Source organism: Chenopodium quinoa, unplaced genomic scaffold (genome assembly GCF_001683475.1).
Source record: "Chenopodium quinoa cultivar QQ74 unplaced genomic scaffold, ASM168347v1, whole genome shotgun sequence".
NCBI classification, from domain to species: domain Eukaryota; kingdom Viridiplantae; phylum Streptophyta; class Magnoliopsida; order Caryophyllales; family Amaranthaceae; genus Chenopodium; species Chenopodium quinoa.
The window spans coordinates 4,599,803-4,613,002 of NW_018742204.1; the positions used below are offsets into that span (position 1 = coordinate 4,599,803).

Sequence of the window (13,200 nt, forward strand, 5' to 3'; positions counted from 1 at the left end):
AAACTTGGGATTACCCTTTTCATTAGTAGAAATAATTTCTAAACGAAGAGAAAAATGGAAGGGGGTATACCAAAACCAGATGCATCGGCTTTCAGGCAGTGTATTGCCTTAGCGTGGGAAAATCCTTATGTTCTTCGTTTAGCTTTCTCAGCTGGTATCGGCGGCCTCCTCTTTGGCTATGATACAGGTATATATATTAGCAAATTATGCTGTACTCTATGCTGTATTGGTTAACAAATTTTTTATTATGATTATTAATTTGAGTTTAGAAATTATATCTACTATTCTAATCAAACTTCTTGTGAAGGTGTGTCTCAAAGCTAAGGATGGTGCTAGAAACAATAGTAAAGTGTATTTCATATGAATAAGCCAAATAAGGCAAAACGCGGACACACGGTATTACATGGGGCGTTATATTGGTTGTGTGACTTGTGTCTTGCAGTGTGCAAAAAACAGTCAATAGTAAATTAAATTCAGCTCGTTTGTCTTTGCTCCACGAAGGCTCATTCCATGCCAAAATGCCTGAACTTTTGTACCCCTTATGCATGTACAAATTAAAGAAACTAGGTTCTTATATCCGTTTATTAAAAATTTTATAGTGGTCATTTGAAATATGACTATCATAAAGTTTTTTTGATTATATAGTTCATAATTGACATATTTTTCTACAAGTAATAAATTATACTACATTACATGATATTTGGTATAAAATAGCACTATCAACAATTTTTTTTATTAAATTTTTAGTTTTATTTATATAATTTTTTTTATTCTTTTATATATAGTTTCTCGAATATAATTTATTTTATGTTGGATTATAAATTTCAAAATTTATATTTACATCGTAAGTATTTAAAGACTATACAATAATATAATGTGTAATTGTTCAAAAAAATATATTATAATGTGAAAATTTTAACAAACATCATTAAAATATTTTTTTGGAAATTATTTTTCTGAATTTTCGAAATTCTTCTAAAAATTAATTTTTGAAAATTAAATATATTGTTTTTCATTTTTAGAAAGACTACCGTAGAATTTTCAATCATTTTATAAGTAAAAAAAAAAAAGAATTATTTTCTGAACCACAAAATTATAATTAGTAAAATTTTCAAATCAAAATTAAAATTATCTTATATGCATTACATAGTGAAAAGTAACTTGTACCACAATTACTATAACAATAATTGACCCAGCTTAACTTTATTTATGTTTAGAGAAAAAGTACATCATTTGAATATAGTTAATTAACATGGAAAGACTTTAAAATGTAATATTAGTCTCAAGCTTCATGATTTGGGTAAGTGTTTTTAGGATTTCACATGCAATACATGTTTCCTATTTAAGAAAAGATGTATATAGTCCGGTTGAGTTTATCGTTTAACATGGTATTAGAGACAAAGTTAATGTGACTAATTGACTAAAGGTCATGAGTTCGTATCTCATCCATCCCGCTCCTTCTTTCAAGATGGAATATATTAATAAGCGTAGGGTATGGTGAGGCCCATGCTATATCTACATTTTTAGCCCAATGAACTCTCATGTATAAGGGGGTATAATTGACTATATAAACCAATCTCAAGGTTAAACCATCACTTTGAACTTTTGTTTGAGTGGGTGTTTTAACAATAAAAATCGAGGGTAACATATGATATACTTCAATTGTTTCACGATACATTTTTTTTTTAAAAAAAAAAAAAAAAAAAAAAAACGTAAAGTACATGGGGAGAATTAGGACCGTCTTCTTACAAGCCCGTGACCTAATTTTATCATGGAGTAAAAAATAAGAAAACTTGCTATCCATAAAAGGGTCGATATCTTGATGAGTCGGAGTAGAGTAACCAAGAGAAGCAACATAGTCTGCAGCCTGATTTTCTTCTCTAAAAATATGTTGAGACTTGAAAGCCTGGAAAGATTTCAAAATTGTCTTGATATATGACATTAGGAGGTGAAGCATCCAAGGATAGTTAAAATGGCCCTGTAAAATATTAATGACACTTACATTATAATTGTTTCACAATATATATGCTTGATGCTTGTAACAAGTTGACTACTTTTAATGACTGTATTAAAAATCAACTTACTGTTATACAGCATGTATTAATTATTAAGAACTAGAGAAACTCTATGTTAGTAAGAAATGTGTTTGAAAAATGAATACCCACCACACCATTTTAATGATTATGTAGTTCAAAATTGACATATTTTTAATATAAAATAATATTATCAACTTCTTTTTATTTATCAAATATTTAGTTTCATCTATGTAGTTTTTACTATTATTTTGTAGTTTCTTGAAAAGAATATATTTTATGTTAGATTAAAAATTTTCAAAAATTACATTTTAGTGTAGATATTAGAAGAATAATTGTGTTCATATTATAATGTGAAAATTTAAAACGATCATATTGTATTATTATTTATCATTCAAATAATAAGATTGTCATATTTCAAACTATTGCTCTAAAAATATTCATTTAGTGTAGATTTCTTCAATAATTTAAAATTACATTTAGCATCTTAACCCTTTATAAGACAAAGAGAGAATGATTCAAAACAACATTAAAGTTAGGTATCAAAAGAGAAAAGCATTTTTAATTAGTTGAATTACAAAACTAGAGAATTTAAAGGAAATGTAACTATCTTAGAGGCTGCCTACTTTATTCTATGATGTCACGATTATTATTTCCCTTACTATTATTTTTTAATTATAATTGAAATAATGACTTAGCTTCAATTCATAGGAGTTATATCAGGGGCCCTTCTTTACTTCTTTACATCAGGGATGATTTCAAGTCCGTGGACAGGGATACTGTTTTGCAGGTAAATTGATTAATAAGGAAAGAGACAATTTCTATTTATATGTTTCGTTAAATTTTGTGACATGTGTTTCCTAACAAATTAACAATTACTTCCCTATTTCCATTTAATTGACGTGTTCAATTTAGGCACACATATTAAGAAGACGAAAGAGCGTGAAAGAGAAAAATAAAGCAAGTGGGGTAGCTAGTAAATGTAAGGTATAAAATATATTCAAAAAGAAAATGTGTCAAATAAAAAAAATAATAATAAAAAACTTCCTAATAAAGAATATGTGTCAACTAAAAAAATGGAAGTAAGTATATCACATAGAGTTCCTTTTTTATTCTTACATAATGAGTAGCTTATAATTGTTCAGTGCGTTTCAAGTGCGGCTGGCCACACGCTACGGCAAGGTGCTATATCAGTAACCCTTCTAGTAACCCCTCAAGTAACCCCTAGTAACTCCCCAGACAAAGAAACCCCTGACTGACTTAGTAACCCCCAACTGACCTGATAACCCCTAGTAACCCCCGACCTAGTAACCCCTAACTTAGTAACCCCTAGTAACCCCTAACCTATTTACCCCTAACCGACCTAGTAACCCCAAATAACCCCTAACCGACTTAATAACCCCTAACCTAGTAACCCTTAAAAACCCAAGTAACCCCTAACCGATCTAATAACCCCTAACCGACCTAGTAACCCTTAGTAACTGCTTAAGTAACCCCGACCTAGTAACCCCTGAAATAAACATCCACAACAACAAAACAGGGACCACAAATTCATCCAAATCAAACCAAAATAACGAAACTTTCAAGTATCAGTTTAAATCAATTTTGCATAAAACAAATCTATATAAGAAATATTGCAGATGATAAAGGAAGCAATCGTTGGTTTGAATGAAAATCAATCAACAAAATACAGTAGAATGAACCAATTAACAAAATGCAGTAGAATGAATCAATTTACAGTAGATAAGAGCAATTAACTGAGATTTTGCAATTGCTCAACTCCAACAGCAATCAATTAACAGGACGACGACGGAGGTGGAGGTCTTTGGCTGATTTCGCCGGCAAATATGAAGATGACGACGAATGTTTGGGTTGGTTTGGAGTTCGAGGAGCTTCGACGATGACGAAACGAAGACGGTGACGACGATATGGCTTGGAGCTTCGAGGAGATTTGGACGGAGACAACGAACCTGACGGCGGCGGAAGACCTAGCTCGGCCATTGATGATTAGAGAGAGAAAGTTAGGAAGAGAAAATGGAGGAAGGTAGAGGAGAGAGAGGAGAGAAAGAGATGAGAGAGAAAATATAAAAAAAAATATTAAAAATGTGACTGGTCATACGGTACAGCCAGTCGCATATAAAACTTTATGATAATTGTTATTTTTTTTATTCTTATTTAATGAGTAGCTTATATTGTTTAACTTAACATCTACTTTGTATTAAAAAAAAAAACCTTAGAGTTCGTTTGGCATCGTTGTATTTTCTATTTTTTGGTTTTTTGTTTTTCAAAATTATATTATATATGTCATAAAATAAATTAAAAAGTAGTCATCAAACTTATTAATATTATGATAATTTCAAAAAATAACAACTGAAAAGTGAAAACACGTTTTTCTTGTTTTATATTTTTGGTTTTTTGTCTTGAAAAAAAATCAAAAAATTGAAAATAAAAAACGATGCCAAACAAGCCCTAACTTAAAGCTTAAACGAAGTTTGAATGTAGTTATGAGACTTTCTACACCAAGTGCGTGCTTAATAATTTCTCCTTATATCACAAGAAGAGCTAGATAAAAACCAACGATTGATAATCAATGAGACGAATGCTTCAACGAATGAACAATTACATCGAAATCATTCGCAACAAATATCCTTTTTTTCTTGATCCAAAATTAATTGTTCGAATCATTATAATTTCCATTTCCAATTGATTAGTTCAGGAATCAACAGCATAATAAATTAATACTATTTCGCTTTTAATTGTTGGTAAAATAGTTGTCGATTACAAAAACAAAATAGAGAAGATGAAAGGGAAATACTTGATTGAAGATCTCAAACTCACAGTCGCGCCGTGGAACAAAATCCACTGCCTTATAAGAGAAATACGCCACCACTGGTATAGGTTTCCTGATGACACACGCCTCTCAAGTTTAACGCAACTCTCCTTCGTAATTCGTGTACCCGAACCCGGAGAGTGGAATTGCTCAAGAACTGTTCAGATCTCAAAGGGTAGGTTTGTGTTTGATGTTTTTTTAATGTGAATTATAGAAAATAGGAAAGGCAATGCTCGTATTTATATGTGTCCCGAAATCAGGAAACAAATAAACCAAACCGACCTAAGGAAGAGGCGGGCCCGATCAGGCAACCAGTCGCCTGATCGGGCGCGAGATAAAATATTCTTAGACCTGGTTTCGCGCCCGGTCGCGAGAGCCCCCTTTCTCCTTAGCCAATTCTGCCCGGTCGGGCGAACCACCGCCCGATCGAGCACGAGAATCTTCCGATTGCATTACCATTTCCAACATATACTGTACGTATCAACAATTCATAATTTCTTGGCAATTTATTTGGCTAATGTAGCTTTAAAAATGGTTATAGAGGAGTTCAAAATCAAGTTCGGATTCCGAAATTACAACTTGATACTCTCCTATGGCATGTTTGTTTGTGGGGATTATTGGTGGGATAAGAATTTATAATCTCTCATGTCCCATTATCCCTTGTTTGTTTGAAGGAATACAAATTATCCCATATAAAAGGGATGGGGACTAAATTGGGGCTTATCCCTCTATGTCTATAACAATGGGGGAAAGTATAAGGTTTGGGGATAAAATTTAAAAGGTAAACGACAAATTTGCCCTTAATGAAAGGGAAGGAAGAGGAGAGAGGAAAAAAATTAGTAAGGATATTTAAGTAAATTTGCTAGTTATCCCAATTTAATTCCCTACTCATTCCCAACTCATTCTAAACAATGGATATCATAATTTTATCCTTATCCCACCTAATAATTCCCTATCTTTATCCTACCTTCTTATCCTCATCATCCCTATCCTTGTTGCCAAATGCCCCCACTAACGTATTAATCGTTGAATACATTATTATTGTTTGGTTGTTATATTAAAGAGATTTAACATGTGCTTAGTTTTAATCAATAGGACAAAATAATCCATGAGAACTAAATTCCCTTTAGGAGTTGCCTGTAATTAATGTAAGTCCAAAGGGACCAAGTGCAGAGGGCATACGACATTGCTAAAAAATGTCGTACTAGTGGTTCGGACTTTGTGTAATTTTGTTGTAATTTGCTATTGTAAAAAAAAAATAAAAAAAAAATAAAAAAAATGTAAGATAAACAATTATTTGAAGCTTATAGTGTTCTTTCATAGTAGTTTTTTTTGACAAAGAGAACAAATAAACTAAAAAAGAGAACAAATTAAATGACGACAGCGAGCTAGGCCGGCCAGAAAATGAGCATAACCAATCTCCCTTCTTGAAACCTTTTGAATATAACAGCTGGAAAAGCTTCGAACAATCTGCCGAAACTCACGTAGAATCTAAAGAACAGAAATTGAATCTGTTGTATAACGGTCAATCAGAGTCGGGACAGAACTGCAAACTGTAAAAACCCCGACACTTGTGAAACCTTTATCTTTAACATGATGTAAACCCAAAAGGCAAGCAAGAAGTTCAGCATGGAGGGCCGAAGAAGCAAACCCTGCCTGAGCCCCTCCCCTAACAGACGGAGAAGATAAGTTGGAAGATAAGAACCAACCCATACCAGCACGTTGATCCACATCTGTCCAAGCACCATCAAAGGCAAGACTAATATCATACTGGGAAGACGGCTGAAGCAAACCCAGAGCATGATGAGAAGAACAACCAAGACCACCAAAACCTTGAGGACACGAGGCCTGACAAAGATCAGATAATTCTCGAGCCTCCTTACTCCTAGAAGACCAATTAGCCGCAATTGCAAAAACCCCAGCAGGAGAAAAAACCTCCGACCGGAATCGAAGATTATTACGAGTTAACCAGACAGCCCACCAAAAAGATATAAGGTCATCCAAACCATTCCAGTTCTTGGCCTTTGCCAACTCAGAAATAGTAGCGGTTGACCAAGTACAGAAGTCTCGATCCATAGGTAACGAACGAATTGCCTCCAGATGATGAGTAGCTTGCACCAAGCAAGTAAAATCACATTGTTGAAAAATATGAGAAACTGTTTCAGAATGGTGATGACAAAACACGCAGATAGTATCAACGGGAATACCCTTTAAGGCCAAAACTGCCGCCGTGGGAAGACCGTTATGGAGAATTTTCCAAATGAAGATCTTCCACTTTGGTAAAATCGGAAGACCCCAAAATTTCTTCCACCAACCCGGAATGACAGGGCCAACAAAGTACTAGCTGCACAGGTATGATTTATCAAGTGAGCATACGCAGATTTAGTAGAAAACGTCCCATCCCGAGTGAATTTCCAATACACAAAATCATCCATTTCTTCCTGAGGCCTTTCTAAACCAAGAATAGAATCCGCCACAGAAGAAGGAAAAAGCTAACGAATACACGTACTATCCCAAGCATGGGAAATGGGATCAATAAGTTGCGTAACCAAAGAAGGAAGACCCACTAGGGGAGCTGAATCCTTAAAACGAACAGAAACACCCGGAACCCAATTGTCCTCCAGAATCCGGACCCTTTTGCCAGAGCCCACTTTCCACATTATTCCCTGAGAAAGAGTGCGAGCTCCTTCTAAAAAACTTCGACAACCCCAGGAAGGACGGGAAGGAGAAGTAGTAGCTTTGTAGCCTATGACATGAGGATACCGAGCACGGTAAATCCTCGAAACTAAAAGCTGTGGATGATGAATTAAACGCCACATTTTCTTAGCAAGCAAAGCAGAATTAAAAGAGGGTACATGACGAATTCCCAAACCCCCTAAACCTCGAGGGAGATGGTTGGAAGCAGAAGAAGTCAAGGCCAGACCTCTAGAAGACTTATTAGACTTCCACCAAAATCTAGCTAAGAGATGATTAATACGATCAGCAATAGTTCCAGGAAGCCTAAAAACTGATAACACATGATTTAAAGAAGCTATGACCACCGTATTAATAAGAACTAATTTAGCTGCTGCCGACAAATGACGAGAGCTAAACGCAGACAACTTTTACATCACTTTATCGACCAATGGCTGAAACTGGTGACACTTGGCTCGACCCAAATCCACCGGGAGACCCAAGTAAGTTCCAAGCGAAGACTTAGCTTGCATTTTCAAAGCAGAACTTAAGAAGTCACGGTAATCTTCTGGAGTATTCGAGCTAAACTTAACGAAAGATCTTTGAGCATTAACCATCTGACCAAAAACAGTACAAAAACGGTCAATCACTCCCAAGAGCTGCAAACAAGCATCAGGTGTCACCCGGAATAAAAGTAACGCATCATCTGCAAAGAACAAATGGGAGACTGAAGGAGCACGTCTAGAAATACGTAAACCTTGAAACAAACCAGCAGTCTCAGCCTTTCGCAGCATAATTGAAAACACTTCCATACATAGAACAAATAAATAAGGAGATAAGGGATCCCCTTGACGTAAACCACAAGCCGACCGAAGGACAGAAGAGGGCTTGCCATTTATAAGGATCTGGTACGAGACCGTAGAAACATATTGTTTAATTAGCTGAATCCAATAAGGCGGAAACCCAAAAGCCTTAAGCACATCCCAAAGAAACTCCCAATTAACCCTATCGTAAGCTTTGTTCATATCTAATTTCAAAGCCGCAGAACATAATCTCGAAGTAGAGGAATTCATATACGTAAGGAGTTCATGCACAATAAGACTATTATTTGACATCAAACGACCCGGCAAAAAAGCCGATTGTGCCTCCGAAATCAAGAGAGGCATAATTTTCCGAAGGCGAGCCGTCATGCATTTAGCAATACATTTATACAAAACATTACACAAACCTATCGACCGAAACTGAGAAGGAAATTCAGGATGGTCAATCTTCGGTAAAAGGACCAAAAAAGTATGGTTCCAGTCTTTTAGCATATAACCTCGGGCAAAAAAGTACTGGATAGCAGAAGTAACCTGATTACCAACCACCGATCAGTGCGATTTAAAGAAACCAGCAGAGAAACCATCCGGTCCCGGAGACTTATCATTACCAATATGGAAAATTGCATCCTTAATCTCAGCTGCAGTAAATGGAATCATTAGTTGTTGTTGATGAAGGGAAGATAATGAGGGAATGTCTAGATCATCCCAAAACTTAGGAATAGAAGGCGCAGGAATTTTCTGACAATTATATAAGTCCGAAAAATGAGCAGTTAAAAGATTCTCAATCTCCAAAGTGTCAGAAATCCAAAGTCCTTGAGTATTCTTTAGGCTAAAAATTTTGTTCCTACGCCTACGCTCCTGAACCGAAGAGAAAAGCAGACGCGAACTAGTGTCTCCAAAAGCATCCCATCGTACTTTAGATCTCTGTTTCCAATATAGAAATAAAGTATGAGCTTGGGAAATTTTCTGATCACGAGTTTGAAGGAATTGAGAATCCCCAGAAGCAGAAACTAAAGATTGAGCCTGTATTCCCACAGAATCCTGCAAGTCTTTCCAGTCAATACCCCAAGATCTTTTATGTTCCAAGCTTTCATAGTAGTTGATATTAACAATTGGACATATTAACAATTCCAACGCATGCTTAACATATTTCTTGGAATTTTATTTGGCTATGGGGTAATGTAGCTTTAAATATTATCCCTATCTTACATTTTCAAGGTTACTCTTGAGGGAATTTGAAATGATTGAGTGGTTAGTTACTATCTCTATATGTTACCTTATGAGTTTAGCATTACAAAGAATGCATCTCGATTAAACCTCATTTAAAAAAGCTTCATTTGAGATTTTAGAGCCTATACTAGGAAAAAACTTGTGTAGACCTGGTTCACGATAAAATTATTGTCGACTTGAGTTTCATATGCTGACGTTATGTTGAACATAATGACCCTAAATTTAACATAGTGATCCTAATTTTAATATATTGATCTTTTTTTAAAAATGTGTGACTTTGATATTATTGCAACCTGAATCGTACATGATGAGAATATTATATATATGATTTAATTTCCGTTCCACAGTCATTATGTGTTTATTTGAGCTCTACAGAGCTAATTTTATTACTAATATGTATTTGCTAGTGTTTTTATAGAGTTAATATTATTTGGTAGAAATACAAATTTACAACAATTTTCGAGCTTTTAGAGCCACTAAAAAGGTGTTAGATTATAGAGGGTATTTTATAACCAAATATTTCAAGCCCAAAACAGAACTAGAGGAATTGAGTTGGGTGATTGAACGCTAGATTTATTATTAAAAAAAAATTAATTAAAAAAAAATATGTACTTAGCCTGGAATCCCAAGTGAAGTGGGTCAAGTAATGAGTTACAAAAATCAAGTGTAAACCTAGCTTAAAATGATAAGCCCAAAGAGAGCAATTGTAGGAAGCCCAAGAGCAAAAGAGCCCAGAAACAAAGACCATCCAAGCGGACGGACCCAATCGGCATTTTTATTTATCGTATTCCATAATATCAACTTATTTATTTATTTATACATATTTTTTACTACGCAATTTTATTTTATTTATTTATTTTTTTTTTTTGAGAGGGGATATGTAGTTGTATATTAATTAGAGAAAATTAGTGCATTGGTATGTGTACGGAAGTTGCCTATGTCAATTATTATGAGACGGAGGGATTAAATCCTATGTAACAATATACGAAGTATTTCGTAATAAGATTTGTTTATAATACTCCCTCCGTTTTTTTCAAGTGCTCCATTGAATTGCACACAGAGTTTTAGATACAAGAATAAAATAATATAAGCACATATAGTTAGACTAAAATTTTTGAAAAAGTAAGAAATATAAATGAGAAATATAAGAAATATGAATGAGATGTGTATTATATAATAATAGTGAAGTCAAAAGGAAGAGAAATAATATATAATTTGAATGGAATTCTAAAATTGTTGTTTTTGTGAAGTGAGACAATCTATAAATATATTAACACAACAACCGCTGACATCATCACTTTTTAAAATTATACACATGTTAAGCTGTTATTAAAAAAATTTCCTCCTAAATCAATTGCTGACATCATATTCTTTTTTTTTTTTACCTTAAGTTATTATAATATTATTTTTAGAAGACAATTATTATATTATATTATGCTCCATATTTTATACTACATCCGTTAACAGTTTTTTGCAACATTTACTAAAAAAAGGGGCACTTCATATTATTTGCAACAAAACTAAATCTTTCCTAATATAGTAACTTTTTTGATAAAATGACCAAAATACCCTTATTTAAAAATTATTAACACATAACACTATACATAATTACAATAACTCTAATCTAACCTAATCATCTAAGCTTTTCCCCCCAAAAAAAAATTAGATTCATCCCTAATTTCATTTCCACACCGCCTCTCTCCTCCATCTCCATCTCTCGGTTCATCATCATCACTCCCTTATCTTCTTCAATCTTCATCTCTCAGTTCATCATCATCTCTCATCTTCTTCCTAGCCTTCTTCATCTCTCATCAACTTCTTCATCATCATCTCTTATCTCTCATCTTAATTCATGGGTGGATGTTGGTGGTTTCTGGGTGGGTTTGGTAGATCTGGTGGTAGTTGTTGTTTGTGGGTGGTTTTTGTGGTTCGTGGGTGGGTGTTGGTGATTGTGGTGAAAGAATCATTTTTAATTGGGTGGTTTGTGGTTTTGGGTTTCAAATCTGGTAGGTCTAGGGTGGTTTACGTGGATATTGTGTGGATTTCGGTGGTTTGTGGGTGACTTTCAATGAGTTGTGGGTGGTGGTTCGTCGGGTTTGGATGGATTTGCAGGTTTGGGGGGATTTGTGGGTGGGTTTGCCTGGGTTTCGGTGGTGGTTGGTTCGTGGTTGGGTTTCTCGGTGGTTATGTCTGGGTTCGTGGTGGTTTGCTGGGTTCTAGCTGGGTTCGTAGGTAGTTGAGTTTGTGGTTAAGTTTCGGGTTTAGTGGTGGTTGAGTTTGTGGTTGAGTTTCGGGTTTCGAGTGTCGGTGAATTTAGTGCTTCTGTGTTGAGTTTCAGGTTCAGTGGTGGTTGAGTTTGTGGTTGAGTTACGGGTTTCGAGTGTCGATGGATTTAGTGCTTCTGGTGGTTGTCGGTGGTGAATCTGGGTTTAGTGGTTCTGGGTGTGGGTGGTTATGGGTTTTTGTTTAATTGTTTTTTTTAGGTAGGATTAATACTTAATCAAGTGCCCTTATTTCTTTTAATCATGCTTTAAAAGTTTTGCCTAGGAGTCCGTGCTACCCCCCTTTGTTGCAAATAACTGTTAACGGAGGTAGTATTATGAATTTATAAGTGACCATTTGGCTTCAAAATATAATTACTTCCGTTAAAGAGTACTCCGTATTGCATAATTTGCTTAAAATTTTAATTTTCATCAAAACTAATTAGATCTAAACATCATTGCAATTAATAATTATGTTTCTATAATTTATCTCATATGAGAGACATAAATAAAATATATTTATTTCAAAAAAAAAATTTATGCCGTGCATCGCACGGGGCTTATCTAGTTTTAAAAAATGGAGTACGTTACTAGCACTAGAGGTGATCAAAATACGGTTGGGCAATGAAATATCATATCTAAACACGCAAAAAAGTGTTAGACTTGTACTGATTAAGCGAGCTATGTAGGCTTTTTTCAGGCTAGGTTTGAGATTTTAAATTAAATGTGTTTTTGGGCTTGCTCAAACCTAAACACTTTTCGAGCCATGTTGATTAGGCTAGCGGGTCAAGCCATTGATAATCACCTTTACTTATGGATGGCAATTCAGTCAGAATTCGCCCCTAGTTCGATTTTATCCGAAGAAAAATTCCGATCCGAATCCGAGAAATAATAATTCGAATCCGACTTTGTTTAAAAAAACCGACCCTGACTCGGAGGAGGGTCGAAGTCGGAGTCTACTTAGAATCTGACTTATCCGATCCAACTCCGACTTTTCTATGTACGTATATATTTTTTATTATTGGATTTTGAATTTATACTTCTTTGAAATTGATTATATATGCGTTGCTATTGATAAGTGGGTCAAAATTAAATTTAAAGTCGGATTCGGAGTCGGATCGGGTTGGAGCCGGAGGTTGGAAATCTAAGTCAGATCGGAGTCGGCTCTCGGAGTCAGATGTCCGAGGCGGAGGCGGAGACAAATTAAAAATCCGACATGTTGTAGTGTCGGAGTCGGATTTTGCATAATCTGATTCGATCCGACCCATTGCCATCCCTACCTTTACTTAAAAACAATGATCAAAGTTTACAAATATATTAAAAAAAAAAAAAGCAAAAAACCGAAAAAATCA

At 34.8% G+C, this 13,200-nt stretch overlaps 1 protein-coding gene and 1 long non-coding RNA gene across 2 annotated transcripts; both read right to left on the minus strand.

The window, feature by feature from the left end:
* Positions 1–1,691: 1,691 nt before the first annotated feature.
* On the minus strand, positions 1,692–4,266 carry LOC110691896. The gene is made up of 2 exons (XR_002505356.1): positions 3,792–4,266; positions 1,692–1,978 (listed from the first exon to the last, which is right to left on the minus strand). It is a non-coding gene; the product is annotated as an uncharacterized LOC110691896 (long non-coding RNA).
* Positions 4,267–6,354: 2,088 nt separating this feature from the next.
* On the minus strand, positions 6,355–8,726 carry LOC110692614. The gene is made up of 3 exons (XM_021869984.1): positions 7,972–8,726; positions 7,373–7,863; positions 6,355–7,019 (listed from the first exon to the last, which is right to left on the minus strand). Exons 1-3 carry the CDS (start codon positions 8,724–8,726, stop codon positions 6,355–6,357), a joined length of 1,911 nt encoding a protein of 636 aa, XP_021725676.1.
* Positions 8,727–13,200: the final 4,474 nt, after the last annotated feature.

Bases quoted from the DNA above. Each gene is read 5' to 3' on its own strand.
- LOC110692614 (XM_021869984.1), bottom strand. From the start codon at position 8,726: ATGACGGCTCGCCTTCGGAAAATTATGCCTCTCTTGATTTCGGAGGCA. The intron at 7,864-7,971 runs GTAAAAGTTGTC...ATCAGTTTTTAG, and splicing joins CCATTGGTCGATAAAGTGAT to GCTTCCTGGAACTATTGCTG. The intron at 7,020-7,372 runs GTACGTGTATTC...ATTCTGAAACAG, and splicing joins CATTTCCCATGCTTGGGATA to TTTCTCATATTTTTCAACAA.